This window comes from Canis lupus, chromosome 14, assembly GCF_011100685.1.
Source record: "Canis lupus familiaris isolate Mischka breed German Shepherd chromosome 14, alternate assembly UU_Cfam_GSD_1.0, whole genome shotgun sequence".
Taxonomy (NCBI): Eukaryota; Metazoa; Chordata; class Mammalia; order Carnivora; family Canidae; genus Canis; species Canis lupus.
Window position 1 is genome coordinate 16,406,110 of NC_049235.1, and position 25,858 is coordinate 16,431,967.

General features: G+C 40.9%; 1 protein-coding gene across 10 annotated transcripts in view; it reads left to right on the plus strand.

Moving 5' to 3' along the window:
• CDK14 (cyclin dependent kinase 14) overlaps positions 1-25,858 on the plus strand; it is a 722,239-nt gene that overhangs the window by 149,352 nt on the left and 547,029 nt on the right. For 7 of the 10 annotated variants that reach the window (XR_005369364.1, XM_038556753.1, XM_038556757.1 and 4 more), the window contains exons 1-2: positions 4,861-5,048; positions 12,426-12,457. Coding sequence is in view for 7 of the 10 variants with exons in the window: in XM_038556753.1 (XP_038412681.1) it covers positions 4,958-5,048; positions 12,426-12,457 (123 nt within the window). In the remaining 3 variants the exon portion in view is untranslated. Of the gene's footprint in view, positions 1-554; positions 659-4,859; positions 5,049-12,425; positions 12,458-25,858 lie in introns of those variants that run through there. The other 3 variants (XM_038556759.1, XM_038556762.1, XM_038556760.1) reach the window with 3 other exon arrangements.

Consider the following 25,858-nt stretch of genomic DNA (forward strand, 5'->3'; position numbering starts at 1 on the left):
AGAATAATATTTGATCCTAAAAATAATTAACTAGGGTGACTGTTTAGATTTCTAAGAAGATATTTAATTATGTAAATTTCTACCACTTTAATAATTACAACCTGCTTATATGTCTTATTATTTACCCTTTGGCTAAATTCTAAAATTTTACGTTAATAAACATACATTTTCTCTCTTTAACTTCACTTTCCAACTCTATTCCCCACATACTTGGCATCCTTGTTTCATGGATTTTTTTTTTCTTTTACTGATAATATCTTTTCATACTGTTTTGGGTCAGTGAATCTGTTTCTGCTTTTGCTGGATTCTAGATTCTAATCAAATTCTCTGTATTTCATCTTATTTGGATTAGGATTCATTACCTTAAAATTTACTGCTAGCATATTAGCCTGCTTTTTTTCTTATATGGATGAGATCCATTTATAATAAAAGCATGATTTATGTATAACAGAACTAGAAATAATGTATCTTAAATTTCACATAATTTTTGTTGATTGTATTTTTCCATCTTACTTACATGTTAATTACTCCTCATTAATATGTCTGCCTTTTAGTACGTAAGCTGCGAGAGGAGAGATTTCACCATTCAACTTAAAATCAGAATTTGGCAGCTATGAATAACTTTAGAGTTCAGCTGTTCAAGCCCGTCATTTTATAGGTAAGAAAGTGGGTGTGGGGCAGCCCCAGTGGCGCAGCTGTTTAGCGCCACCTGCAACCCTGGGCGTGATCCTGGAGACCCAGGATCGAGTCCCACGTCGGGCTCCCTGCATGGAGCCTGCTTCTCTCTCTGCCTGTGTCTCTGCCCCCACCACCCCCACCCCGGTGTCTCTATGAATAAATAAATACAATCTTTAAAAAAGAAAAAAGAAAGTGGGTATGTCACTTAGTTACCTAAGGCCACACAACACTTAGAGTTGGATCTAGAACCCGCTAGTGGTACATCTTTAGCCACTGTTGCTACTACTCAATGTCTAATCAATACATATGCATGCTTTAATTGATGAGTTTGATTAAGGTCAACTCATGCTGGGTTCAGTCTCTAGGTAAGCTTATCTGTTTGTACTCAGATACTGCACCTTTAATTCAGGCCGGCCAAAACCATAACCTTGTGAACCAGAAGTTCAGATGGAGAACTGGCACAGACCCATCCTCCTACTGAAAATACATATGCCACACAGATGCTGGATAGTCATCTTTGTTTCTGAGGACAACACATCACTTCTCAGTGGCAGCAATACATTCTATACTCATTTGATATTTAATTTACATCCACTATGAAATAGACATTGTACTTTTGTATCTAGGGTCCCTGCCCTCAGTGAACTTACAATCTAGGATGAAGACATATTGTGAAACAAATCACTGTGTAAAGAGTTGAATCCTATAAGTGTACACATTTTAAAAGCATCCAGTTAAACATTTCCTTCTTTGTGTCAGTTTTTTGCAAAATTAACCATTTTTAACATATAACCAACAAAGGAAGTTATTAAGCATATAATGGAAAGTTGGTTATTCATATTTGATAAGGTTTATTTGGTCCATTACTGTCTCTCCTATTAGGTATGCTATTGTAATTAGGTGAAGTTTTTTTTTGAAGGTGGGAAAGCTGAAGTTTTGGAGTGGGATAGTAAAAATGAAGTAAATATTATTATGTTTTAAGTTAGTATTGTTATTAGTATTTATAAGTAATGCATTCTTTGGGTAAAACATTCAAATTATACTTAAAGGTATAAAGGGTAAAGGGAACATTCTATTCTGGGTATCCATACTTAATGACTCTTGGTTCTCTTTAAATTTTTACTTATTTATTTCTTAAAGATTTTATTCATTTATTTCAAAAAGAGAGAATGTGCGCGAAGGGCAGGAGAGGAAGAGAGAAAGAATCTCAAAGGGATTCCATGCTGAGTGGGGAGTCCTATACAGGGCTCCATCCCATGACCCTGAGATCATGGCCTGAGCCGAAATCAAGAGTCAGATACTTAACGAGCTGAGCCACCCGTGTCCCTGTGTTTTTTCGGAGAATTTTTTTAAGTTTTTTTTTTTAATTTTTATTTATTCACGAGACACACACACACAGAGGCAGAGACATAGGCAAAGGGAGAAGCAGGCTCCCTTCTAGAAGCCTGATGCGGGACTCGATCCCAGGACTCTGGGATCATGCCCTGTGCCAGAGGCAGACATTCAACCACTGAGCCACCCAGGTCCTGCCCCTTTAGAGAAATTTTATTTTATTTTTCTTTTTAAAGATTTTATTTATTTATTCATGAGAGACACAAAGGAGAGGCAGAGGGAGAAGCAGGCTCCCTGCTAGGAGCCCAATGTGGGACTCGATCCCGGGACTCCAGGATCACCCCTGAGCCAAAGGAAGACACTCAACCACTGAACCACCCACATGTCTCTAGAGAAGTTTTCTATGCACCTAGAAACATATATATATTTGCTCCCACAAATGAGTTAATGATTAATATTTTTGTTGTGTTTTATTCACTTACCTTAGACATATTTATACATAAATACATATTCCTTTATCTCATTTAAAAAATGTTTACGTGGTATATCTTTGTTTGCACATACCATGATTTATTCAAGCAGAAGTTGACCTTTTAAAAAGTTGGGAATAGTAAATACTAGGGAGGTTGAATGGAGAGTCTATATGTGTATTTATTTATTTTTATTTTTTTTATTTATTCATGAGAGAGAGAGAGAGAGGGAGAGGCAGAGACACAGGCAGAGGGAGAAGCAGGTTCCACACAGGGAGCCTGATGTGGGACTTGATCCCGGTTGGTACTCCAGGATCACACGCTGCCCGGAAGGCAGGCGCTAAACTGCTGAGCCACCCAGGGATCCCCGTATATGTGTATTTATTTACTATATGAAATAGTTATTGTCAGAGTGAATAGGATAGCCACAAACATATAGTAGTCAAAGTTTATTAAATTTATAACTTTCTTCATCTTTGTTGACTTGTAGATAGAATCCTTAAGTCTTCCGATTGGTTGTTTTTTGTCTTTTCATTCATAGCTGCTGATAACTTTCTCCCTAAGTAACCCCAGGAAGTGGTAAAAGTCAAACTTTTTCCTGTCTGAGGACATACTTGGTGCTGTCTGTAATATCTAAATATGGTCACTAGGACCCAACATCCTTGCATTTTTACTCATACTGACTTTCTTGATGAATTCCCCACCCTCCTTTTTGCTGCCCACTTGGCCTAACTTCCTGTCTTTTATCAGCAGCAATCTATCAAGACCCTATAATGTGCTCGGTGCAAAGCAGAACAAATCGAAGTGTTCTATCTCACAATTTAAGGAAGGCAGGGGGCTAGTTTTTGTTTCAAGATAAAAATCTTTTAACAAAACACAAACTCCCCAAAACTTCCTTTAAACCAAACAGCATTGTCACACGCTCACAAGCTCTTATTACTTACACAGCCGGATGACTCAAGATTACTAAATTTCTATTCATAAGGAGTTTGCTGGCCCCAAATCAACATTCTGCCCTCCCCCATTTTCCTTCTCTCTCCCCTGGGAGACTGAACGTGGAGCCGTGGCTGCACCACGTTTTAATAGAATGAAGACGAGGTGTGTTTGCTGCCTGAACTGTTTGTTCTGGGATTTTCATAAAGCCTCTCTCACCCCCACCCCCCTCCTTTTTAAAATTTATTTTTTGAGGTGGGGGAAGAGGAGGTCAGAATCTTTTCGGCCTCTAAGTCTTCCAGTTTGGAAATATATTCTAAAATTGGTGAGGGGACGAAGGACTTTCTGTTTGCTATGGACTATGGCCCTGGGTTTTCATATCAGAAATTGGCTGCATGCACGTTCCCATCAGCCGCGCAGACTGGCACGGGGGCGAAGAAGGCCGCATCCGCCCTGCCTCGGGGGGTTGCAGTCGACGCTTGGACGTTGGCGCTTGACTCCCCTTAAAAAAACGGCCCACTTTTCCCTTTGCATCTTTCACTTCACAGCCTTCTTGGCAAACTGGGGGGGGGGGGGAGTCCCCGCCCAACCCGAGTGGTCCCCAGGCCTTTCCATCCCCGTGACCCAGAGGCAGCGGTGGCGGCCACCCCCGCCCCCCAACGCCTCGCTCATTCCACGCGCGTTCGTGGCGAGGGGGAAACCACTCCCGCAAGCGGCCCTGTGGGCGGGGGCCTCCCCGCGGCGTGGGCCCGTGAGCCCGAGCGCCCAGTCGGCTCGCAGCCCTGCGCGTTCGAGGCCCTCGGCCGGCCGGGAGCTGGAGCGCGCGGGCGGGCGGGGCGCGGCGGGGCGGGGCGGGGCGGGGCGGGGCGGCCGGGGGGCCGGGAGGGGGCGCGCGGGGGCGGGGAGGGGGCGCGCGGGGGCGCGAGCCGGGCGGGGAGGGGGCGGGCGGGGAAGCCGCCGCCGACGCGGGCTCGGAGCCGCGGGCCGAGGTCCCGTTGGGGTCCGGCGCTCGGGGTCCCCTGTCCCCTGCCCGGGAGGGGCGGGGCGGGGCGCTGCGGGCGGCGGCTCCGCGCCGCGCGGCTCTTTCTCGCCGAAGCCCGAAAGTCGGGGCTGAGAACTTCTCCCCGCCCGGGCCCCGCGCCCTCGGCGACCCCCGCCTCCCGCACCCCGTTCCCGGCCGGCCCCGCCCCGCCCCGCCCCGCCCCCGGCCGCGCCGCCCCCACTGCCGGCCTCCGACCGCGCGGCTCTCGGTTACAAAGGAGGGAAAATGAGGCGGGCGGCGCGGCGCGGGGGCCCCGGCACCACGTAGAACGCCCCCGCCCGGCCGGCCGCGGCCCAGGCCCGCTCCGAGCCTGCAGCCCGCGGCCGCCCGAGCCGGAGCCCGAGCCCGAGCCCGAGCCCGAGGAGGAGGCGGAGGCGGAGGCGGAGGCGGGGGCGGGGGCGGGGGCGGAGGCGCCGCCTTCTCCTCGCCGCGTGCCCTCGCCGTTGTCTGCGCTCCGCTCTGGACCAGTCTGGGGAAGTTGGCGGAGCCCCGCGTCGCCCAGATGTGCGACCTCATTGAGCCGCAGCCGGCCGAGAAGGTCGGCAAGATGAAGAAGTTGCGGAGAACTTTGTCGGAGAGTTTCAGCCGCCTGGGTGAGTGGCGCGCAGCCCCGGGCCGCCGGCGGTGGCCTCGGGCGCCGGCTCCTCCTCCCCGCGCTCCGGGCGCCTCCGCTGCGGCCGCGGCCGAGGGTGCGCTGCGAGCGGGCGGGCGGTGGGGCGAGCCGGGCTCGGACCCGCGGCGGGGGCGGGGCGCAGGGGGCGCAGGGGGCGCAGGGGGCGCAGCCCTCTCCCTCCGGGTCCGGGGGCCCGTTTGGGGGGGACCGTAAGCCTCCGATTGGGTCCCCTCTCCTCGCCCCTAGCGCTCGGGCTTTCGCGCCCGCGGCGGGCAGGCGACGGGACGCCCCGGGCCCCGCTGCGCTCCCGGCTGCGCGCCCGCCTAGGTCACTTGCTATTTTTTTTTTTTTTTTTTCTTGCGCGCAGGCTTTGCTCTGAGGTGTTTAGTCAATAATTCAGCTTTGGAAACTGGTGAAACGTTGAGCCGTGCCTTGGTATTGTTTAACCCATCCAAGCTAAAGGGAAGTGGGACAGCTACCTTGGGACCTTTTGTTCGGTACTTCGGGTCCTCGAAAGCGAGATTTGGCAGTTCCGTCCCGAGCTCTCCGGGTCTTTCCATTGCAGCAAATAAAATGCGCGCTGTGAACTTCTCGGAACATTTAGGAAAAAGTCTCCCGAACTTCTTACATTTGCTACGTCTCCGGAGCTATTGTCTTTCAACCAACCAACCGATCTACAAATAAAAACCGACTGAGAAATGTTTAGGATATTTAAGAATAAATCCATGTCACAGACCATCACAGGGTGACAACTCTATTATGCGGAATGGGTTTGTTAGCCTTTTAGGGTTGGCCATAGAAAACCCCTTTCAACCTGAAGACGGTAGCTGCTCTTTTCTAACGTTATAACTTACATTTATATAGGTAACTGTTTTCAGGAGGAAAATCATACAAGCACTAAAAATAACCCCTCAGATTCCCTAAGAAACCTTCTAGCCTTTGTTTCACTTGTTTAACATGTCATCCATGTTAATGAAGGTGTTAATGGAAATTAAGCATAAGGTACTTAATTCCTTAAAATAAACCCTTGGGGTGCATTTGAGTATTGTAGTCATCCTTCCATCCCTTCCTTTAAAAAATCATTATATAAGTGCACTCTAAAATATGCAAACTTTGTTCAAGTAAGAGAAAATATAGATTAAAAATTTAGCCTCGTTTTCTTTGTTGTCTTTTACTTAAAATTTCCTATTGGTATACAAAATCTTTCCCCAAATGACTATAAAGTTATGGTGTATGGTGACTATAAAGTATTTAATCCTGGTTTTACTTATTACATGTATTGGATATTTGCAGTTTCACTTTTACTTAGTGATGCAAATGAAGTTTGAAGCCAAGGAGAATGTGAGTGAGAGCAAGGTGTGTTGAGTTGGTGTACATTTTTAAGGAGGTTGTTCGGTGGGGACCCAAACCATCACAGAGGTAGCAGGTTCTGGAGTCCATTAAGTCTTGTTCTAAAACACATTAACTGTATATTTACTAATGCTAATGACTCTGTTGGAGCCCTTCCAGTTTTGTGTTAAATAATTCATTGCACTTGAATCTCAGTAAGAAACCAAAGACATTAATTTAAAAATTCCTTATGTTTAAGCAAATTCAAGATTTTGATCGACAATCAGTAAAATTTGTATTAACTACAATGCCGCCAAATGGGGTATTACAGTTAATTGGATTTCCTAGCTTACCGAGACTTAGTGATGTGAAACTCCTTTTGATTCCAACACTTGTTAAAATATCTAGTAGATTTTACTTCCTCCTTCTCAGAAACAGTAGAGTGCAGTGGACATAACCGATTATTTCTTGTATTGATAGAGGGTCATGATTCTGAATAGTGACTCTCATTCTGGAATACTGTAAAAGGAGATGAAGAGATTGTATGTGGTTATGCTTGTATAGCAAACCCAAGGCATATAGCAAGTGGGATTACAGAAAAATGAATCTTTGTTTTCTATGTGTTTTCTTAATGATTTATTTGCAAAATTAAAAAGCAATAAAATCAGTTCGATGATGTAAAGATGTTAAGGTACTCGAGGCTGCTGAATTGAGTTTTTATTTTTATTTTTAAAAATATTTTATTTATTTATTTATTCATTTATTTATTTATTTATTCATGAGAGACAGAGAGAGAGGGAGAGAGAGAGACACACACAGGCAGAGGGAGAAGCAGGCTCCATGCAGGGAGCCTGATGTGGGACTCGATCCCGGGACTCCAGGATCAGCAGGTGGTCAACCCCTGAGCCACCCAGGGATCCCCTGAAGTGAGTTTTTAATACGGAATTATATAGTGAATAGATTAAGGGTGTGGGCTGTGTGTGTCAGACCACTGGGGATTTCCCATCTTGCCACTTGTAGCTATGTGACCTTGGACAGGTCCCTCAACTTTTGAGCTTCAGTTTTTCACGTACAACTCAGTTTTGTTATTGGCACTTGGTGGAATAATGCATATCATGTCCTGTATGGTATGTAGGGCAGACTCAGTAGATGTTCATAATGTGTTATTATCATTATTGGTGATCACATCATATTGACATAATTGATCTTCTAGGTGGGAAGAAAGAGAAGGGAAGTGGCTACTGACTTTACAGTATAAAAACTGGATGGGTTTTGGAGTTAGTCTGGTCTGGATTTGAACCCTGTTTTCTGAGCTTGCTATGTGCTTTGGGCAACTAGTGGAGTATCCACAAACCCCAGAGTCCACATGTATCAATTTTCTTAAGGTTGTTGTGAAGAATAAATCAGGTAGGATACATACATAAAGTATCTAGTGTAATACTGGGGGTTCTCCCTTCCCATTTCTGATTATTCCTCCATCATCCTCCTTTCTTCATTGATACTTAACGAGGAGATCAAAGAGTGAATGGTTTGTTCTTTAAAAAAATTTTTAAAAAAGATTTTATTTATTTATTCATGAGAGACCCACAGAGAGAGAGAAGCAAAGACACAGGCAGAGGGAGAAGCAGACTCCACGCAGGGAGCCCAGAGACGTGGTACTCAATCCCTGGTCTCTGGGATCATGCCCTGGGCTGAAGGCAGGCGCCCAACCGCTGAGCCACCCAGGCATCCCTGAATGGTTTATTCTTGTTGCATAATCCAACATCTCAATATATTCATTCCCTTTAACCAACCTATGATGGTTTTGAAATAAACATACTGAATGAATTTTGCTTTTCTGGTATGATTCAAAAGTGTAGCTTGTTATATGGTAAAATAAATATTATTGTTTGGCTATGAGAAATTAATCTTTCATCTATAGAAAATGAGGATAACTTTTGAAAGTATGTGCTATTCAATGGTTATTAATAATAATTTTGACTGTATAAAAGTGGCAATGCTAATGTTTAATTTATTCACACATGAATAAACACACCAACTTTATCACTACCCATCCCAGATTCAGCTGATTTGAGATTACTGTATTATATAAGGTCTAATAAAACACGTTCGCTTTCAAGCCATAGCACTCTAATTTACGACTTCTGCCAGAAAGTGACTATAATATTTACAGTTCTTTTATAAGATGGGTGTAATTGGATTTCAAAGTCATCCACTGATTTCAGTGGTGAGTGTTTATCGTTTTCTGCTAAATAGTATCAGTGTGTTACTTATTTAGGAACTACTGTAGTTGTCTCACTTTTTTTTTTCTTTTAAATTTTGGTTAGCATAAATAATGACAAATGGGAACTCAGTTGTTAAAAAGTTTTTATTAAAATCTTTTTCCTTTCCTTCTTTATTTTAATTTTTTGAATGACAGCCTAGCAGGAGGAAGGCTTTCTGTAATATCTGGTATAAGATTAATGTCAAACTGGCATTTCTTCATATTCATATGAATGCCCTTCTTCATGCTTCTTTAGGTTAACTCAGAGAAAGGAAGTCTATACCCCGTGATATTTGAGATGGACCCCATGTATACCATTTCTTTAAAAGATGTAGTTTGTGGGAGAACTGAATGAAAGAAAGAGGCTATGGTTACACTGAATTTTGGGGTTTGTTACCTTGTGCTGAAAGTGTGTAATGTAGGGTCCACTGTCTTTTGATAAGTCCATTCTTTAGGGTAAAAGTTCAGCCAGAGAATTTAAGTATAGTACCATGTTCTCTTCCAATGTAGTTTAAAAAGAATTTAATTTGAAAACTACAAAATGAAATTTATGTCTGTGACCCTCTCATAAGAGAAAATAGTGTATGGTGTTGATATGCCAAAACTTTAGTGTGTCTCAGAATGTTGGAGGCTATCGTTTTGCCATTGAGGTAGAACTCATTGACTCAACAAATAATTATTGAGTACCTCCTGGGTGCTAGATATTGTGCTGACATCCAGTGGCCATTGTTACCAGTCCTCAAGGACTTTAAGAGAAGACAGGCCAATGAATGAGCATTGACAATATAGAGTGACAAATTTTACCAGGAAGATTAGCATAATTTGCTGTTGGAGAGCATAGGAGGGGCACCACTTTAGTCTTGGTGAGATCATGAAAAGCTTTCTAGGGGAAGCACTGTGTGAGCAGAGGACTGAATAGAATATCTGATGATCTTTTTTTTTTTTTTTAAGATTTTATTTATTCATGAGACACACAGAGAGAGAGAGGGAGAGAGAGAGAGAGAGAGAGAGAGAGAGAGAGGCAGAGACATAGGCAGAGGGAGAAGCAGGCTCCATGCAGGGAGCCCCGATGTGGGACTCGATCCCGGGTCTCCAGGATCACGTCCTGGGCTGAAGGCGGCGCTAAATCGCTGAGCCACCCAGGCTGCCCGAATATATGATTATCTTAAATGATTTAATATATACCGCTTTGTTAACCCATAAAAATGTAATATGCTTGCTATTCCAAGATATCTTTGAAGACAATTGTGAGTTTACATTTACATAAATGATTAATGACAATCAGGGAGAGTAATCAATAATGAGATGTTGTGTGCTTGTTTAGGTCAGAGTTCATTCAGCAATGACCTGATGAATATTTGGCAAAGACATCATTAATTGGCCTTTGTTGTTACTGTTAACTGCTGTTCAGGGCAAGGATTCAATATTTGTAAGAAAATGTATCAGGTGTCAATCTATGTGAAGCCATAGATTTTTTGTGTCTTAAAATGTTCTCCCCTGGTATCTTGGGCTTGAGAATAGAATGCAGGGGAGAGAATCTAGCTTCCTGCTCCTTATATTTTAGAAAATCACCTGCAATTCCCTCTTCTATTTCTTCCTTCTCTTTCTGCCCTCAGACCCCACCCCGTTATCTAGAATGGTGAGGGAATTGGCAGGACTTAGGTGGCAAGAAGGAAACAGTCCTTTCCAGATGTCAAAGACATTTTACATTTTTGCTTTACTCATCTCTTAGCTTGAGGGTCTTCATTCGTGTTTGCAATTACCCAAAGGATAGTATCAACTGTAATTCTTATTGGATGCTTTGCTTACGAAAATCCACGACTAAATTTGAGAACTTTGATCATATCCAAGGTAAATATAGAAAGTTTGTTCTGTGAATTATAGGCCTTGCTGCTTTAACTTCACATCTTGCGTGACAGCCACATAATTTTTCATTAGTCCTTGTTAAATGATCTAGGTATGAGGCTGTACAGTGATTTACTTTGTATTTGAAATCAATGAGCTAATTCTTTTTCCAAAAAGAACTGAAGGTGCTTGCCTGTATTTACGTAGTTAACTAATATTTTATCTAGGAATCACTACTCAAGTATGTTGATTAGAGGACATGCCTTAGATTTGAGGGAAGTGAGGATTGGAGGATTGTAGTTTAGTAACACGATTGACTGGTATTTAAAGAAAGCTTTCTAGATTAGAAGTTTTACATTCTGAGTTGAAATATAACTATTAAGTATCATCTAGGCTCTTAATAACTTTCTATTGAAATAGCTTATTTTAGACTTAATATAAGTTAAAGCAAATATGTAATAAAATGTGTGTCAGTAATTGAATGCAAAATAAGTCATTTGAGACTTGAAAGGGCTATCTTTTAATTTTTCATTCAGAAGAAGCTGTCCTCTTATAGAACAAGTAGAGAAATTTCTTACAGATCAGTTTCTTAAGCAAAAAAGAGAGGAAAACTAAGATTTAAACTTTCAGAAACATTTCATCTACCTTCGTCTCCCTCAACTTCCCCAAACCACATCTATAGTATGAAACAGAAAATATCCTTTTTAAGATGCTAGACTATATAGTATAAGCTCTGATAAGATAGCTCCAGTTTAAGAACATGACTTCTCTCGGGGATCCCTGGGTGGCTCAGCAGTTTAGAGCCTGCCTTTGGCCCAGGGCATGATCCTGGAGACCCAGGATCAAGTCCCATGTCGGGCTCCCTGCATGGAGTCTGCTTCTCCCTCTGCCTGTGTCTCTGCCCCTCTCTCTCTCTGTGTCTCTTGTGAATAAATAAATAAAATCTTAATTAAAAAAAAAAAAAAAGAACATGACTTCTCTCAGAGCTTAATTGCCAACCTAATTTGCTTTCCATGGCTTTTGTTCAGAACATAGCTTTCCAAGTAAGAGCTATACAAGTTCTCCTATCCCTACTAGAACTGTCTAGTATAGACCAGTAAACACCTATGCACAATTCTATAAACTGGAAACATTTCTCCAACTAGTGGTTTCAGCAAAATTAGCTCCTTTATGCATTCTCCTTAATATGAAACATTCTAAGTAATTGTAGGTTTTAAGGAACTTGGTGTTTGCCAGCAACACATGAAATACTCCTCTTTCTTTTTAGAGTAATAAAATTCCAATTCTGAAGCCATGCATATTTAAATATTTGCTAACCCCTATAAAATATTCTGAATGTATTGTTTCCATTGGTAATACTTTGTTATAAAATTGATCATGTTAAAATTTTTGAATTATGTTTCTGCAGTGCTTATTTTACATGCTTAGTCTTTCATCACCATATTTAAACTTCTCGGCATGAAAATCTCATTCGGGGCACTGTGCAGAGTGGGTGTCATCCTGACAATTGGTTTGGGAGGACCACACACCATGCATAATGATATATGTTCAAAACCCAGAAGTTGAAGGGGAAATTTCTTTAAGATTACTTTTTGATTCTTCATATTTTCATTAAAACATTTTTCCTACTAAAGAAGAGATAGGCGAAAGATATGCATACTTCTTTTCCATACTTGGGAGGCTTGTCCATTTACATATTTATGAAAGTGTTTCACAAAGATGCATGCTGTGCAATTCTCTGTCTCATTTGCAGCTTTCCTTTTTGTATCATAACATTGTTATTCAGGTTGGGGTACAGTTTTACTTTCTGAAATGAAAACACCATACTGCTTTGTTTTCTTTCTGTTTTCTGGGACTTAGATGTTTAGTTTCTTTGAGATGTTTCACAATAACTGTTTCCTTTCCCTTTTTATTTTATAGCTTTGAAGAAAGATGACACCACCTTTGATGAGGTAGGTTAAATTTCTTTATCTAATGTTAGATGTATTTAATTACTGCCAGGTACAGTTAATAGGTGCCAACTTCACACTTAGAGAAAAAAAATGCCTTAAAAAAAGAGAGGACGTCTCTTTACTTACATTATATTATTTTCAGTTTTAAGTAATCATTCGAATGAATTTTGGTAACAATCAACAGAAATATGTCTTTTTAAATTAACGAAAGATACCCACAGGCCTTTGTTTTGCTGTCTTCTTAATGGTGGTAGTGTCCTGGTGAAGCCCAGTGTGCGGAGGGTGCTTAGGGCAAGTCTGGAGTTGTTGGTGAGTTGGGCGTCATGTCTCCCTGCAGCCCTCCTCTGAATCAGGGTGTGATGTGATGTTGACGCCACGTATTGTCTCTCAGACTCCCAAAGGAGAAGCTGACAGTTCCTGTTCTTTGTATATCAGATCTCTCTTTATCTACTTGCTACAAAGTAGCAGAAAAGTCTGTTCCGATGAGGCTGAGGGTTTGTAGGTGGTTAATAGCATTCTGAATGTGATTTTTAAATTGTATTCTTTCCTGAGTTTTTTGTAATATCAGTGGGAATCACCAGAGAAACAATGTGTTTACAAAATATTCTCAAGAGTGCTATAGGGTGAAGGGTTTCATTGTCACCATCCAGAGCAACAGTAATTGCTCTGTGTTATAAACTGGGCCACTTGCATGTGTATGTGTGTATATATATATATATATATACACACATACACACATATTCGGAGTATATAAGAAAACACAGAACTGTATACATAATGGGCTTATCCTGCAGCCTAATGAAGCATAGATTAGTTTGGTTGTGGTTGTTTAACAGTTGAAGATTCCATGAAATATGCTACCTGTCGTTCCTCTGCTGTAGTACTGCAGAGAAGTGCGGACATTTGTGTTCATGGAAAGTCCCTTTGACCATGTGGTTGGTGGTGGGGCAGGGTAGGACCACTCAGGGAGAGCCTGCTCCAGATCAGGATTTTTGGATGGGGCCAGTGGCATTTGGCTCTCATGGTCTGCTGCTTTGTCTATTGCACCTGTTCTTTTTTTTCCTGGGGCCCAGCTCTATGGAGCTACATGTCCCTGGACTACAAAGCAACTTCCCCTACCAGTAGTCCTGAAACATCCTGTAAAACTTAGTTATTCTAGACCTGAAGCAATAGAGGACTATTTTCTTCCTCATTTACAGTAGGTAATAATGATGTTCTCCTTTAAACCTGTATTTCTGGAATTTCTGCAGTGTTACTGAGATGTTTTTAGGAGAGTATTTTCTTTTCAGAAGAAATCAGTGTGAGAATATTGGACACCTTTTCTCTCTTTGTAAAGAAAAGTCTCCTCTCTAATTATGGAGGTAATTTAAGCTTACATAAAAAAGAAAAAGAAGGAAAAGGAGAAGGAAAGATCTCCCAATCCTATTATCTAGCTACGACCACTGTTGAATGCTCTTGCTTCATTCTCCTTGTTTAGAAACAAAAAACATAAGCCATACATTACATCCTGCTTTTTTGCTTGTAACCAATAATGTGGTATGTTCCCATGTTTTTACAGAGGACTCTTAATCATTATTAGGGATTTGAAAAACCTCCTGTTTAGTTTAAGTGCCATCGTTAATAATTGTATGTTATTTTGTCATATGGCTATGGTTAGCTTTCAAAAAAATCTGAGACTGGAACCTACATGAAAGTTAAGGATATATCAAGCCTGTGACAACCCACCCTTTACCCGGAAACCTCTGCACAAAGGTCTGGATTTTGTAATTTGGGGCAAAATTCTCCTTAGCTTTTACAAAGTTTTTTCTTTCCTCTGCCCCACAAGAGATTGGTTAAAAACCTCAAATTAGTAAATTGCAGAGTGGCATACCTGGAAGAGATGTTGGAAATCACGTGATCAGTTTCACCATTTCATAGATAGAGAAATTTAGGTCCAGAGGGGCCAGGGAACTTCCAGTTAATTATGGAAAGTGCCAGGGTCAGGCACCTAGGAGACAGTAGTAGTAAAGACTTGCCTGAGTGTAAACTTGAACTCAACTACCCTTTCAGGGACAATTGATTTACTTTTTCCAAAACCTTTTTGTAAATTAGAAATACTTATCTCCTTCCTAAGATTGTTGGGCAGAATAAATAAGCTAAGTATGTAAAGGTTACGGAATAGTGATGGGTACATTAGAAGTGTCCCATAGAAGGTATTTTCATTGTCCTTGTCTTTGTCGTTGTCATCATCCTCTCTTTACCGATGTTCTCACCATGACATCACTTTCTGTATTTGGAAGGGCTACAAAGAGGAAGGAAAGATTCAGTTTGAAATAATTAGAGCTATAAAGAGGGTAACTTTCAGATACTCCTCTAAAATTCCACTTGAGGCTTTGTGTTATGATTTACCTATTAAAACGGTGCAAATATTACCTGAAACTCACCACTTTTTAGATTCCTTCAGAGGATGACTGTATTCAGCTTTGTATTCCCTCAGATGTCTTGCACATCTTAACATTCAATAAATACCTGTTGAATATGAGTATATATCTGTTGCTAATAAGGAGAGAGAATGTTGACCGAATGTTAGACAAAGTGGATTCTCCTTCACCAGTTTCTAGCCATTCAGTTTTCTCATTTGTAAGAATAGGTAGGATCATCTTCAAGTTTTCTGTCTTTAAATGTAAAATAAAATCCTACATAGTGATCAACGCGAACTTACAGTTTTACAAAGATCAGAAAAGATGGGCATCTGGGTGGCTCAGTGGTTGAATGTCTCACTTTGGCTCACATTGTGATCCTGGGGTCATGGGATCGAGTCCTGCATCAGGCTCCCTGCAGGGAGCCTGCTTCTGCTTATGTCTCTACCTCTCTCCCTCTCTCTCTCATGAAAAAATAAATAAAATATTAAAAAAAATTCAGAAAAGAGCATCGGGTCTGTGATTAAATAAACAGGAAGTTACCAAGTTTTATGACCATCTTCAGACTACAGTGTTAGAAGTTTTCTTGAACTCGTTTTTTGGTCTTCTGTTTTTCCTCTTGCAATTGGGAGACTCCCATCTGTTGTAATTCAGTTAAGGTTTGACTCTTGAAACCTCGAGGCTGGGTCAGCTTCTTAGATATGCATCGAGGTGTGGCCACTCTCTTCTTACTCTGTATTTATGGGGCAGAGGGCTTCTTAATCTCCAGGAGTGGCCTCCTCTAGAGTGCCTGGAGCTAGAGTTTAGTGTGCTACTCCCTGATTGCTACAGAGGATTTCTCTAGGATGTGTGTAAATGTTTGACCTTGAACAGAGGAGAAAAATAGATGTGGACCTATTTGAAAGACATTTATTTGTTCATTCTTAAATAGGCTGAAATACTGTGACTGCGAATTTTCATAAGCAGCCTGGAATTATATTCAGGAATGATATGCTAATGCTTGTTGTAGAGAGAGAAGGAGGCACTTTGGAAGTTTAAGTATGGAGGGATGTTTACAACAGGCAATTTTGTTGGAATAGGAAATTTTGTTGAAACCCATCATATTTGGGGAGAGGACGATCATTTTGCACTTCATTCGTTGTGTATCTGGGCTCTGATTAAAATAGGAAGTGTTTTATGTTCTGTAGGTTTAACCTATATATTTGATGTGGATGGACTAACCATTTATAAGGATATCTTTATATTATATGAAGTTGCAGAACTTTCCAAATTCTTTCTCCCCTTTTTGTCCTTAGTAGATGTCATAGGCCATGTCCCCTGGTGGTCCTGTTTTCCCCATGCCAATGAACAATTCTATCCTCTGACTTCAGGGAAGTTTTTGAATCTTATCTTTTTATTTAGTGATTTGTTTTAAAATGAGACCTAAAATAAAAAAGGTCGGAAAATACAGTTAATCTCCTCCAATGTAAAAGTACTACGCATAAAACTTTTTGAACTTTGGGAGTAAAAAATTCCAAGTAAGTATAAACATATGTGTATAGAAAGAGTTGGAAATGTCTAAAGCCACAACAATTTATGAATTGTTCTTGTGTGTAAATTAAAAAAGATTAAATTGTGTAGTTTTTGTTCTGTTTCATGCCTTTGTTATTTTAGCTCAGATGAATTGCTAGAACAAAGTGTTGATTGACTATGCTTGGCTCTTTAGTGAGACATACAAAAATTCTAGTGATTGAAATAAACCTTTGAAATGCAAAGAGTTTTGTTTGTTTATCATACGCAACCCAGATAATTAAGCACTTATTTGTTTGGGAAAAAATGAATGATCATTTACAGGTTTTCTAATTATTCTGTTCTCTGGTCAGTTGTTCTGTGTTTGCAAAGTAGAAGGGGTTGCCAACACATATTTTGGCATTTTCCAGCTATTTTATTTTTTGTGTCCTAGGGACATGTGTACAAAGCATCTGAGGTGTCCTAACATTTTTATATCTGAACTGTAGGTCAACTTGCTTCCTCTCTGTTTAATATAATAATTTTGTGAGCTAGATGGAGGTAGTATGTATTGGTCTCTGCTTCCAGTCCACACCCCTCTTTGTCATTTTGTATAAAGATATAAAAATACATCAGTGATTTTTCTGAGAACCAGATTCTAGGGATCAGTACAGATATGATTTGGGGACACTCCTGGTCATTATTTTTCATGCACTGCCATCATCATTTCAGGCCTCAGAGTCTATGAATAACATATACATTGTATAACAGCCGTCTAGCTTCAGACTTCCCTGATTTCCTTATCAAAAATATTAAATCCCAGTAACAGCCTTTCCCTGTTAGTTTCCTCACTGGGGTTGCGCTCCCTCTCTCTCTTCTTTGCTGGCTGCCTGTTCCCAGATGACCCCTTCTCCAAGTGGAGAAGACCCCATTCTTCCAGCCCACAACCCCCCCCCCTTCCCTTTCTGTTCAGCTAGAGGTACATCCCTCCCTTGCAAGTATCCTCAGTGGCCGTATCCCTTTGTACTTTGCTGGAAATCTACTCTGTCTGCCCTCGATTTTGACCTGGCACCCCTTCCTCTCTTACCCAGTGGCTGCCAAGAGCTGCTTGAGGAAATCACTCTGTAAATAAATTTATCGTCTCCAGCCTTAGCTGGAACCCGAGGCAGCTGTGCACAGTCTTGCGCTGTGTGGCTGGCCTGTTTCCTGCTGAAACCCTTCCCCTTCCCTCAAACCTTCTAGCTATCCTTCTCCACTCCTCCTTCTTTTAGGAGATGACTTTACCTCTGTACCAGTTTGCTAGAGTTGTCGTAGAAAAGGACCACAAGCTGGGTGGCTTGAACAACAGAAGTGTATTGTCTCATAGTTCCGAAGACCAGAAGTCTGTGAAATCAAAGAGTGGGCTGGGTTGGTTCCTTCCGAAGGCTGTGAGGGAAGGAAATGTTCCAGGCTGCTTTCCTTCGTTTGTAGATGGCCTTCTCCCTGTGTCTTCACATCACCTTCCCTTAATGAATGTCTGTGTTTCCAACTTTCCCCTTCTTATAAAGACACAGTCCATTAAGGAGGGCACGGGATGTAATGAGCACTGGGTATTATATAAGACTGATGAATCACTGACCTCTACCTCTGAAACCAATAATACATTATATGGTAATTAATTGAATTTAAATTAAAAAAAGGGAAAAATATAAAGACACCAGTCTTATTGAATTAGGGGCTCACCCTACGCCAGCATGACCTCGTCTTAATTTTACTGACATCTGCACTATCTGACCTATTTCCAAATCAGAACATGTTTGGAGGTACGGGCCAGGTGGGAATGGTGTTAAGACTTCAACATAAGAATTTCTGGTGGACACAATCCAACCCATAACACCCTCCAGCTCCTTAGAACACTAGATAGTCTGAGATGTCAGCACCTTGCCAGCACATGTGCCTTTTTTGATCCAGTCTTACTTCCCTTTTTTCAGTCTCAGAGGAGGTGTTTTTTCTCCTGTCCTTGACTAGTTCCTCCTTTTTTCTTCATTCCTTTCTCTGCTTTCATTCCAAAGCTTGTGTAATTGATTTTTTCTGTCCTTATCCACGTATCCTTTGCTATCCCATTCCCATCTCTTCCCTCGTACAGGTGTTTCAGCCCAGGTTCCGAGCATGGGCGGGTGTTCTCCATCTCTGCTGTGGCTGGGGAAACCCTCTGCCCACTGTGATCATTTCCTCCTCATGCTCTCCCCGAGTAGTCCGTCCATTCCTTGCTCTTGGCTGCTCCCTCGGTACACTCACATGAGTGTGGCTGACCCCCCTTTCTGCTCTGAGCTCCACAGTCAAGTATTAGATGTTTCTGCCTCCGTGTCTCCTAGTCACTTCAGTCTCAGCACATGCAAAATATCCCCCAAACCTGTGCCTTTTCTCTTTCCTGGCTCAGTGATTTTTCTAAGGCAGAAGCAGCCTGACATGGTCCTAAGCTCTCCTCCAAGCTCTACATCCTGACCCTGGCTCTGTCCTCATTGCCTCCTGCCATCCCCCTTCCCACTGCTGAGGCGCACATTCAACCTCAGCCTCTCTTGCCTGGGCTTGTGGTCATCTCACTGGCTTCTCTGCCTACAGCTTGCCTTCCATTCCAACATAGTCATAGATCTGAAATGCAAATCATACTTTTCTCTTGCATAATGCTTTAAAAGGTCTCTCTGGGCTGCAGGTTCAAGTCCAGACTCTTAATTTGCTGTTCAAGGCCTTCCGTGATCTATCTCATGCCCACCTTTCCGCCCTCATCAGACAGTCTCTTACTCTGATGCCTTTGTTATCATTGCAGCGCCACCACCTCAGTTCAGTACTTTATCGCTTTTGCTTTGTTTTTTTTTTTTTTTTATCCCAGTAACCTCTTAATCAGTCTCATTGTTCCATCTCTCACTCCTCTACTCCACCCTTCCCTAAATGTCTTTCTTGTCGTGATGGATGTTTCCTAATTCAAAGATGCAAATGTTTGCTGAGGTCTGCTTTTATGTCAGGCTCTGAATCTGCTCTAAGCCTAACTCATAGATCTAGTAAGTCTCACACAGTATTTAATCCCACTGACATGTACATGTTGGCGGGGTCCTGTCATCTCACAGTGTTGGACCTGGGCACAGATTCAGATTCACTTTCTTTATAGTATGATTTTACATTAGTTTATTTCCTATTTTATTTTGACCATGGTCATGGCTGACATCCCTCGATGATATGAACCTCCCATGCAAGAAGTCTAGAAATTTACAGACTATTTTCTGATTATGCTGGCAATCTGGTACATAGTAATTTTTTTTAATAAAATAATTTTTATTGGTGTTCAATTTACCAACATACAGAATAACACCCAGTGCTCATCCTGTCAAGTATCCCCCTCAGTGCCCGTCACCCACTCACCCCCACCCTCCTCCCCTTCCACCACCCCTAGTTCGTTTCCCAGAGTTAGGAGTCTCTCATGTTCTGTCTCCCTCTCTGATATTTCTCACTCTTTTTTTCTCCTTTCCCCTTTATTCCCTTCCACTATTTTTTATATTCCCCAAATGAATGAGACCATATAATGATTGTCCTTCTCCGATTGACTCATTTCACTCAGCATAATACTCTCCAGTTCCATCCACGTTGAAGCAAATCGTGGGTATTTGTCGTTTCTAATGGCAGAGTAATATTCCATTATATATATAGACCACATCTTCTTTATCCATTCATCTTTCGATGGACACCGAGGCTCCTTCCACAGTTTGGCTATTGCGGACATTGCTGCTATAAACATCGGGGTGCAGGTGTCCCGGCGTTTCATTGCATCTGAGTCATTGGGGTAAATCCCCAACAGTGCAATTGCTGGGTCGTAGGGCAGGTCTATTTTTAACTCTTTGAGGAACCTCCACACAGTTTTCCAGAGTGGCTGCACCAGTTCACATTCCCACCAACAGTGTAAGAGGGTTCCCCTTTCTCCGCATCCTCTCCAACATTTGTGGTTTCCTGCCTTGTTAATTTTCCCCATTCTCACTGGTGTGAGGTGGGATCTCATTGTGGTTTGGATTTGTATTTCCCTGATGGCAAGTGATGCAGAGGATTTTCTCATGTGCATGTTGGCCATGTCTATGTCTTCCTCTGTGAGATTTCTCTTCATGTCTTTTGCCCATTTCATGATTGGCATAGTAATTTTTTAAATGCAACATTTTGGGTGGCTGAAGGAGAACCTCACTGCCTCCTTAATTCTATGATTGGAATTTAGTTGAGATTTTTGGATGCTTGAAACTTTCTGTGCTTTAGTTTTCCCTTTCTATAAATGTTTGACCACATTTACTGTCTCCCTAATTATGGTAGACATAATTATAATAATTATGTCTAGTCCCAGACAGTGGCTAGAATGTCTGGGTAGTGCTGTAAAAATTCAGGGAGGAAGTACATGTCACAAAATGTAAGATGGATGACATTTGGGAGAATTAGTCACTTCCATATTCTTAACTCCCAAAAGATAGAATGTTACAGAGGTGAAAGAATGAGTAGGGTCTTGTTTCTCTTCTTAAGCGCTGTGCATCCTTGGCAGGCTTGTTAACCTATAAGAAGTCTCTCTTGTGAGCATGGTTGGTGTTCCCTTACTGGGTGTGCCTTGATTTGCATGTTTGAATTATTTTGTAGAGAGCTGACCTTTGGTGTAGGGAGTTTTTTTTTTTTTTTTAAATACAACTTAAGTACTTACAATATTCTTCAATAAGAATAAAATGGGCCCAGCTACAGGGAGTATGTAATATGCATTTTCCTTCTTACTGAAATTTGAGCCACTAATTTATAATCTATGAATCCTTAAGTTGCTTGGTTACATTTGAGATGGCCTCTTACTCTAGGCCCCGGACTGATAATTGAAATCAGCTAGGCCAGGGAGTTTTCAGGGGACTGGAATCATGCTCTACTTGATCTGGAGCGTGCTGACCTATAGGTCAGTGTGACAGACATATCTTTCTAAGTGGTCCTTCTCTGAGAGACACACTTACTAATTTTTTTTTGGTAGTCTAAAATACACTTAACTCTTTATTCTCTGTGTCATAAAATTTACAAAAAGCACCATTACAAAAAATTGGAACCAGCAAATCGCTTTCCATTTTGCAAGCTTGATTTCTCCAAAATGTGTCAATGTGAGGTTTTTGAAGGAGCTTTCCCTATCCAAGGACAATAATTGAAGGAATATTCAGTTTTTCCTTCTGAATCTGTTTTATTGTCAGTATATAGAGTTGGCTTAGGTTTTAGTTTTTAAGGTTTCTTTCTTCTCCCTCCCTCCCTGCCACCTTCCTTCCCTCTTCCTTCTACCCCTTGCTTGCTTTCTTTTCTTTGTGTTAAGCATATGGGGGTTTTCTTTAAAAAAATTTTTTTTAATGATCTGAAAATACAGCAGTGTCTTGTGCACCATTTCTGTACCTGTGTCTTGTACTGTACTACAGTGTCTTGTGCAACATCACGTGCTTAATTTGTAAATGATGTGATGAGTAGTTTTTTTTTTTTTGTGTGTGTGTGTGTAAGCTTTTCTAAATAGATACTCTAAATTCTAAATTCCATGATATTAAATGTTACTTACACGGGTTAGGAATATGTGAACAAAATTCTTTTTAGGCTTTTACAAGTAAAGTAGAAAAAGTTGTTTTAACATGTAATTGTATACTCAGCCTAAATCTTGTCAGTTAAAGTACTTACTTGACTTTCACTGGTACACATTTTTTTTTTTTTAACATAGCAAATCGACTTGTAAGTATTAAAAGAGGCTTCTACATGCTTATTTCAGTCTGTGTTAACTCTCATGTGAGAGGTCTATAAAGTGTGATGACTAGAAGGTATCTTCATATTCAGTGTATGAGAATTAGCATTCTAGCATAGCCAACCTCAAACACATTGTTATAACTCAGTGTTCTTATCAGCTGCAATGTTGAAGTATGCAAATAATTTCCTTTAAAAAAATGTAGAGCAGATTGATGTCAGTCTCTCAATTGTTTTTTGATGTATTTTCTTGAGCAAGAAAGAAAAGGGCTGCGTTGCAGCTAGAGGACCAGGAATTTGGCACATTCCAGAGTTTGCCCATGGGAACTGCCAAGTATGAAATTAGCACCCATGACATTTGTCTTGGTGGATACAAACTAATCAGTTCCTTGCCTTAAAGCTGGGCTAGACTATAACTTAGTTACTTTAGAACATTATTTGTTCTATTTTAAAAGATTTTGAAAAAAGGATACTGCACCAGCTCAATAAAACAGTGGTGAATATGGAGGGTGAATTTCTAAATGCTTCCCAAAGGTTTCAGTACACTTCCCCTACCAAAATCACACACTTTGAGAATACTGCTGCTGCAGTTAGCGAGGCTTATTTTTGGGGAGTAGGTCATATCCCACAGATTTGTTGAGATGCTGAAAATGGTTGAGAGCCACTTTTCTGAAATATCTGTTATGGAACTGTTAGAAAGGAATTGACGGTGGACATTAATGTAGTCATGTGTGGTCTGAATTTTTTTTAAGTGCTCTTGATTTCAGATCATGCATCCTGATTTTTGGCTCAGAAAATATAGTCTTAGATCTACAATTGTATATTTCTTTGTATCTTAGTTTTCTAGATATTTTAGCTAACACCTCCCCCCTCCAAAAAAAAAAAAAAAAAAAACCAAAAACCAAACAACAGTACCAAAATGGAGACACTGATCAAGAATTTTTTAACAAGAAAGAGGCTAAGTAGATATTATTCTACCACAGATAAAAGTGAGTAAGAATAACCGTTTTTTTTTTCAGTTTTAGTGAAAATTTCATTAATAATAAACTTAAGGTAAACTTAAAGGTAAAGAGGAGGTAAGATTGATGAGATAAATTGGGTTAGTAATCATCCTTCAAGGCATGAATTACAACTTCCTTTGTGTTAGAGGTGGTCATTTATTTAAATTTTTTTTAGTTGTGTAGCTATCTTTACCTTGTCTTCAAGTAAAATGATGGAGAATGTTCTGCAGTGCTTGATTCTCTTCTCTTAAAAGACAGACTATTTAATTTTATAAATGAGTATCCTTTGGTCATTAGATATTGGGGTTCAGGTGTGCAAAAGGCTTGGTAACATATGGCCTGTCCCCAGATGCCCTAATTGAGCTCAGAACTTTCCCCAAGAGGTTTGCATTACTTTATCTAAATGATGTGTTACATGTACAACAAAAAGGTGCTTTTAGTCATAAAAGGAAGAAATAAATATGTACTTTGCAAGATACACTGGTTTGCCTTTACATTAATTTCTCTACAGTTATTGGAAGATAAAAATCTTAAAGCCTATATTAGTGACATTAATTGGATGACCACAATTTTGGATGATTCATTTTTAGTATTACATTTTCTTTATTTTCCTTATAATATATATTCATTTCCATCCATTTGACTCTCTTTTTAGGCGATATGGTCAATGAATTCACCCTGGACTTTTTTTTCAGGCTCAGAATTTTTCCTTCCTATCAAAATTACATATTTTCACTGAACGATTTTATTTATTTTATTTTTTTAAAGATTTTTTTATTTATTCAGAGAGAGAGAGAGAGGAGGGTCAGAGACCCGGGCAGAGGGAGAAGCAGGCTCCATGCAGGAAGCCTGACCTGGGACTCGATCCCAGGTCGCCAGGATCACGGCCTAGGCTGTAGGCGGCTCTAAACCGCTGCGCCACTGGGGCTGCCCCACTGAACAATTTTAATACTTGCTGTTAAGAAAGTAATCATTCTCATTGCAGACAATTTATTACATATTAAAAAGCATAAAATAAAATAACGAATGAAAACAACCATTATATAGAGAGTAGGATCTCAGCTTTGTAAAACATCTGTACGCCTGTATGGGGGAAGCCTCTGTAAAAAGGGAATACAACAAAAGAATAATACAGAAATTGAGGTTCATTGAAGTTGTGACTTGCTCAAAGCCCCTTAGCTAGACAGGTTTAATCCATGATTGCGATCCAGTCTCTCTGACTCCAATGTGTGCTTAGCATTTGACTGGGCTGCTTACCATGAGAAGGGAGAAACTATCCACAGACACTGGGTGCACTATGTGGCATCCAGATGCGGGGAGGACCTGAAATTCCTACAAAGATGCAACTGATGTTTGGTAGTAATTCTAATAAGTGAATGAAATAAGGAATAGGAGCAAGGAAACTTAAAAGATTCCTGCACTAGATCTGTGTCATTTTTTGAGCCAAGTTACACTCATTTTACAGCAGGGAAACGGAGGTCCAGGAAGATTAGATAAGTTGCTGAAGAGAAATACGGTTAGTGTGAGCTCAAGGAAGTCTCTTGCCTGAATTATTCTTTGCATTTTAGATTTCAGTTTTAAGGTTATGTTAAAACTGTGCTTGTATTTCCGTTTTTGTCTGGATTTGGATGGGGATTGGATGGAATTATTAGAAATATAATCTTGATCCTTCTGGTTGCAGTAGTTGGATACAGATTTCCAGTTAGACATTAGGGATCTGCAGACAGCGAAGGTAATGGAAGGGGAATGATTGGATGAGAGGCCGTGGGTCACCAGCCTGCCTATGGATTGGTTCTGGCTGGGAGGCATTGTGAACATGCTGGTATGTTCAGAAAACGGTGTCAGAAGATCTTACAATGGGTATAAAATTGACTCCTTGAACAAGGCAAGTAGTTAATATTAAACAGAAAATGTCAGATAACAAACAATTCTTTTCTTTAAATCCTAACTTTATAGTGTATGTGTATGTGTATGTGTGTGTCACATACACGCACACACACACTTGGGCATGTGACCCTTGCTTCATTTTTATTTCATATGTGACAACTGAAGTCTTTGTGAAAATTAAAAACCTAGTGAGAAAAGGCAGGTGTTTTTAATATTTACATCTCAGTCAGAAAAAGAAAGCTTTTAGGTGGGCATGGAGAGAGATGTTGACTACTTTGTGTTCCTTTCCATTTTTAACCTGGGAGTTGAGAAAAGAAACAGAGCAGTTTTTTCTTTCTCTTCTTCTCTATACTTCTCACCCCCCTGCGGTTTCTTCTTTCCTTTTTCTCCTCTAAAACTGCTTCGTGGGGACAGCACAGTGCACTCCATCTTGTCTCAGGCAGATGGTTCAGCCACCAGCACCAGGCTTCTTTTGCTCTGAGGCCGTTCACAGCCCAGGCAGTGGGTATAGGCCACTGATGACCTTTGTGCTCCTTATGCCATCCTTTCACTGTGACGGACCTACTTCTTTTCCAGCTCATGACTGATGTGGGCAGGGGAAGAAGAAGAGGATGACAGCAGACCAGAGATGCAGATGTTTTATAGTAACTGGCCCCTGTACTGCAATTACCAGAGTTACCTTCTTCTCTCCACTGCATTTCATAGACTGGTCCTGGCACGTATATTGTTTGATTTGCTTTGCCTTCTTTGTTTACCACTAGTTGAGTAGGGAAGATTTGAGGGCACACAAACCCAAAGAGCGATTTTAGAGTCTTCTCTGATACAGGTTGGGTTCAGAAGCAGGAGAATTTATGCCTTCTTAGGGAATTTTTTTTTTC